Source organism: Juglans regia, chromosome 2 (genome assembly GCF_001411555.2).
Source record: "Juglans regia cultivar Chandler chromosome 2, Walnut 2.0, whole genome shotgun sequence".
Classification (NCBI taxonomy): domain Eukaryota; kingdom Viridiplantae; phylum Streptophyta; class Magnoliopsida; order Fagales; family Juglandaceae; genus Juglans; species Juglans regia.
The window spans coordinates 621,931-628,009 of NC_049902.1; the positions used below are offsets into that span (position 1 = coordinate 621,931).

The 6,079-nt window shown below is 36.1% G+C and overlaps 1 protein-coding gene across 1 annotated transcript; it reads right to left on the reverse strand.

The window, feature by feature from the left end:
- Nucleotides 1–3,246: 3,246 nt before the first annotated feature.
- On the reverse strand, nucleotides 3,247–5,825 carry LOC108997942 (omega-hydroxypalmitate O-feruloyl transferase-like). Its single transcript, XM_018974358.2, has 2 exons — nucleotides 5,165–5,825; nucleotides 3,247–4,486 (listed from the first exon to the last, which is right to left on the reverse strand). Exons 1-2 carry the CDS (start codon nucleotides 5,603–5,605, stop codon nucleotides 3,626–3,628), a joined length of 1,302 nt encoding a protein of 433 aa, XP_018829903.1. The 5' UTR covers nucleotides 5,606–5,825; the 3' UTR covers nucleotides 3,247–3,625.
- Nucleotides 5,826–6,079: the final 254 nt, after the last annotated feature.

Sequence of the window (6,079 nt, forward strand, 5' to 3'; positions counted from 1 at the left end):
ATTCCAAATGTCCCTAACCGTGCACTCGACACTACCGGTCAATCAATCTAACCAATGTCATCTATAAAATCATCACAAAAATTCTTTCCAACCATTTTAAAACCAATCTGCCCTGCATAATTTCTCCTATTCAAACTGGTTTTGTTCTTGGTCATAACATGAAGGAAAAATCAGGGAGAAAGGATCTTATGGCAATAAAGCTAGATATGAAACAAGTCTTTGATTATATAGAGTTGGATTTCTTGTCTTTGGTGATGAAAGTTTTGGGTTATATTAATGGTTGGATCAAGCTTATAAAAGAATGTGTCACGAGGGCTTCTTTCTCAATCCTTATAAATGGATCACCTAGAGGTTTTTTATTTTTTATTTTATTTTTTTAAATACAAAGGGGACTTAGACAAGGTGACCACCCCATCTCACATTTCCTCTTTATATTGTGTACGGAGGTGCTATCTAGATTAATAGCCAGATTAGGAGTTCAAGGTAATCCTAAAGGAATTCGACTAAGCAGAAATAGTCATTCAATTACTCACCTATTATTTACAAATGATCTCATCATATTTGGAAAAACCAATAAAAGGAATGCAAAAGCTATTGCCTAAAGCTTGGAGAAATACCAGGAATGGTTAGGACAAAAAATTAACCTTAACAAGTCCTCAATTTTTGTCTCACAGATAATGCAGATAATGCTATACAAGACATCCTCATCTAGAATGAAGTATTTAGGACTCCCAACTTCCTTCAGTAGAACAAAAAAAGATAACTACAAAGATTTATTGGAGAAGATTGACAAAATACTAGAGGGTTGGAAATCAAAGCTGCTTTCACAAGGAGAACAGACCATGCTAATAATATCAGTGGCAAGCACAATTCCTTCATATCGACTTATCTGCTATCGACATGAATTTGCTGAACACTAGTTTTAAAAAATATTAGTGGGGTTTCTCAAAAGAACAAAAGCAAAATCCGACTTTGAAGTCTTGGAAATCCATTTGTCAACCAAAAAATTCAGACGAACTCAATTTGAGACTAATAGAAAATATGAATTTAGCTTTACTAGTAAAAATAGGATGGAAAATTAGTCAAGCAAATCAAAGCCTGTGGCATTCACTCCTCAAGGCAAAATATCTCAATGCAACAAGTTTTTGCGATGCCGCACCAAAATCAAAAGACTCATGGTTATGGAATGAAATTCTCAAGACTAGAGAGCTACTCTCAAAAGGTAAGTGTTATCAAATCTTTAACGGTTTATCGGTCAATGTATAGTCAGAGCCCTAGATTCCAACATCAGGAAATTTCACACCAAAGGTACTCCACCAAATGAATGAATTTCAACCCTGTTGAATGTCTTTGATCTAATTATAAAAAACACTCGTTCATGGAATACCCAAAAAATGCTAATTCTTTTTTAACAAGATAGCATTACAGAAATCCAAAAAATATACCTTTCTCAGAATAACCAAAAATAGGATTCGCTGATTTGGACTCTAAACCACAATGAGAAATTTTCATTTAAATCAGCTTACTACAAAGTGGCTCAAAATACCAGTACATCATTGCAAAACTTTCCGAGCCCAATATTGAAAAAACTTTGGTGATTGAAAATTCATGATCGCCACAAGTTACTATTTTGGAAAATTATAAGGGACATACTCCCCACCAAAGTTAGACTGAGCAACGTCATTCCAAATCTCACATCAGAAAGTTGTTCGTTGTGTAAGGAAGAAGAAGAAACTCTGATCCATCTCTTCATTGAATGTCCAGTCACTAGGATACTCTAGAATCAAAGCAGCTGGCCTTTGAACCTCGCATTATTGCCGATTAATTTAATGCTAGATTGGATTCAAATGATAATAAACCCTGAGCAAATACTGGGGTTAAACGCATCAGAAAAACATTCTTTCCAAATTTTCGCAGTAATAATGCTAGATTTTTATTTGGAGATAGAGGAATGATATTGTCCATAGTCACTCGATTCTTTCCCTGAGGAAGACAACCGACTAGTTGGAGATTTCTTACCAAGCATACAAAAAAGCAGGGGAAGAAAAATCAAAAGTTCATTCAAGATTATGCTGGCAACCCCCACCTCAGAACCATTGAAGCTTTTTCTTTGATGCAACTGTGAGGGACACTTTTTCAACGTAATCAATAGTATGCCGTGATCATAAAGGTAAGACCCTGGCAATATAGACATAAAAAATTATTTCTACAAATCCAGTCATAGCCGAAGCCTTAGTAGCCCTTCCAGCAACGAAGATGGCAAAACATCATCAAAAGAGTCCAGCTATTTTGGAGGGTAATGCTCAACTTGTTATAACAGCCATTGAAGATGAGGCACCCTCACCAATGTGGCAAATAACTCCAGTCATTGATGACATCCGTCTAAATCTGAGACCTCGTTCCATCAAACCTATCTAGTTTGACAAAGTATTGATTTATCATCTTGAAAGTCGTCATATCAGATTCTGATCTCATTCTTATTGCATTGAAGATTTCATATGTTTTGGTTTCAAACTGGCCAATACTTCTAGAACCAAAACCCAACGACAATGACAAAATCAAGGCGGAACTCAAGAAATGCGAAGAAGATGAATTGGTATGTAGTGAACACTTTCTAAATACACTTTTTGATCGTCTCTATGCCTTGTTTACATTAATCATGTCATCAAGAGAAATTTGGGAGGCATTAGAACTCAAGTATAGAATTGAAAAACACGGTACGGATAAATTCTTTATTATGAAATATTTTGAATTTATAATGAATGATAATATTTATGTGATGGTTAAAGTCAATGAATTGCAAGTTTTAGTGAATATATAAATTTTGAGATCTTAATGTTGAAGTTTTTGAATGTCTGCAAGTTGGTGCTATTATTGCCAAACTTCCTCCAATTTAGAATGATTATAGAAAAAAACTTATGCACGCAACATAAGATTTTAATACAGAGCAAATCCAAAAACATTTTCAAATTCAACAGGAAACTTGAATTCGTGAGAAGAAATTATTTTCTCAAAATGGCTCTAAAGTGAACTATGTTAATTAAAAAAATAAGTTTTGAAATAATTTTAGAGGAAACAAGAGAAAATATAATGATTTTACCAACAATGATGACAAGTACAAGAAAATAAAAACTTATTATAATTACAAAAAAAATTGACACTTAAACGTGAATGTAGATACAAGAAGAAGTACAAAAAACAAAATAGAAATCTCAATAGTGCAAATCTGCAAATTGAAAATGAGATTTTGGAAATTGTGGCCATAGTCTCTTAAATGCACATTGGCATGATTACATAATTAAATATGACTACAACAACTACAACAACTGAGTCTTCAGTTTTGTGTTATTTAAACCGAGATATATGAAGGCAAAGGTCCTGGTATTGATCATCTATGCATGAGATTTATGGCTTTGGTTCACTTTGATGATCTCTTCCACTACAAGTACAGTACAGTACTACTAGCTACGTGACCTTAATCAATGTCCCCTTCAAATATATATAATATTTTTTAAAAAAAGCTACAGTACAGTAGTTCTTACAATAAATTGCACAAAGCTATATATAACAAATTAAGGCTCCGACCGAAATAGATAATCCAAGAAAATGGTTAGCCCAGCTACCTTCAAATCTCCATCATGAGTTGTTCGAAGACTTTCATGGCAGAAGCCGGCAAACACAAAAGCACATTGATGCCTTTTCCATCTTTCCCATCCGCTAGATAAAAAACTGTTTCCCTCCGAGGCAAATCCCCTGGCCCAGAAAACACAGGCTCTCCCCATCCAAAGTCTGACGTGCGTAAAGATAGCCTAGACCAAGATGTCACCACTAAGGTTGCTGCATGAGAAGGCCTAGCTCTTGTTATTTCCACGTAATCTATGGCTGATCTCATATAACTGTTTGTAACCATGTTAATTGCTTTGCGAACCAGACCAACTGCAAATGACAATGGACTCTCCACTAGTTCGGACGCACTGCATATTGAATTTGTTAACACAACTGCATTGCCAAAGTATCCCTTTGGTATTGGTGGCTCAAACCTAGACCGCCCATCAACAACAAGGAGAAGCTTCGTCTGTTGATTGGGCGGCATCCTTAATGCCTGAGTTCGAGCTCTCCAGACGAAAGCTGAGAGGGCTTCAAATGATGTGCACTTGTCTAGAACCCCATTTTCCATGGCCTTTTTCTTGAGCTGTCCAAGCTTGTCGGGGTCAAAACAGAAGGAACTATGTATCATTTCTTCTTCGTAAACTTTGTTGGTCTCTGATACCTCTTCAATATCAACAAATTCGTTGTGCTGAAACTCTATCTTAGGTGGGTTTCGGGCTTTGAGTATGCTTCTATCAAGAAAAGGAGGGACTTCAAGGGGCAAACCTCTTGCAGTTTCACTCCATGAATTCATAAAATCTATGGCGGCAATTCCATCAACTATACTATGGTTCACACATAGACCAAGAACAAAACCTCCGCATTTGAACTTAGTCACCTGGGGATTAAATTAGCAGTAAAGCTCTTAATTAAAAAGAGATATTTGTTTCAACTTTACAAAGACGAAAACAAGAGAAAAAGGCGAAAAAGCAAAGCCAAGAGTTCTGCCAAGTTCCCATTAATCTCTTTTAATTGAGTGAATTTATATTAGCCTACTACATATAGCAAATGTGTTAATTCTGCAGCAAAATAGTAATTTATGCTGTCATATGGAAAAGCAAGATGCTATATATTCTGATCTAGTGTTCAATTCAAGCGAAGCAGTTGCCAGATGTGTCTATAGCTACGTAAATTCAAATTAATACTTGGTATTTCGGTTGATAAAGGAACTTATTAATTGTCGACCATCATCATCCATCTCCAATTCAAATAATCCAATCAATCAAGATAAGGAAGATGGAACTCGATTCTACATAATTCAAGCCCTTTAATTTCCCTCCAACTAGCCCAAACTCCTTAGAATTTATTTCGGGTATTGTTCAGCTCATTCTAATTCTGTTAAGACTACTAGAAGTATTTAGAAAAATTAGAAGTGAAATCCAAGAGATATCAGTCACGTAGCAAGATCTTGAAGTTTGAATACAGAGGATCGCAGCTTCTTTGATGAGAAATTGAGAAATATACTACAAAATACAAATAACGAGACATGTATACAATCTCGATCGAAGATCCAAACCTGAGCCACCAGAGTAAGTTTTGTGTCAAGTACGTTCGTTACGCCAGGAATGTCATGAACCAGCTTACCAATTGTGACCGGATCAAGCTTTGATATGTCTCCTATCTCCTCTATTGTGCCGTCTGCTTCGGCCTCAACAAAAATAGCACCCTCACCTGTGCAATCCACCATCAGCCTTCCTTCTGAGCTCTTTATTAGCCGTCCTGCGAGTGGGTAGTAATGGACAAGAACCTTTGACAAGGCTTCCTTGATGACTTTCGCAGCATCTTTGTTGCCTTTAGCATCCGATTTGTAGCAGTAAACAGTACGTACCATAAATGAAATCTGCTCAAGGTTTGAGAGGAAGTACAGACCCTTCTCTGTTTCTGCCGCAGGAGGAACCAGAGTTGGCTCTTCTTTCTTTACACTAAATTGAGTGGAGCCATTGCTAACGTTCTCCATTGAAATATCACGCTAACCCAAGTAAATCTTTGCGAAATGGCAATTTGATTTAATATATATTGGTATTTACGAACTGACCAGGGAAAATGGAGAACAATGATGAATAATAATCGTAGAGAAAGGACAGAAAATCCAGCCAAAGAGTTGAGATGAATTTCCTCTCGATGGAACTCTGCTATCAAGGACCTCCTCGAATCGTGTCAATTGTCTAACAAGGAATCAATTTTCATAGTAGAAGCTATATATATATATATATATATAGAGAGAGAGAGAGAGAGAGAGAGAGAGAGAGAGAGAGAGAGAGAGAGAGAGGGAGGTAGAGAGAGAGAGAGAGTCATATCAACTATATACAGCTGTTGGTCAATCAATGTGCTACCTTATCCGTCAGTCTACTTCATAATTTATCATCATATAACAACTATATTTATTACTCCTATATCAAACAATACAATTTATTAGATCACTAATTTACAT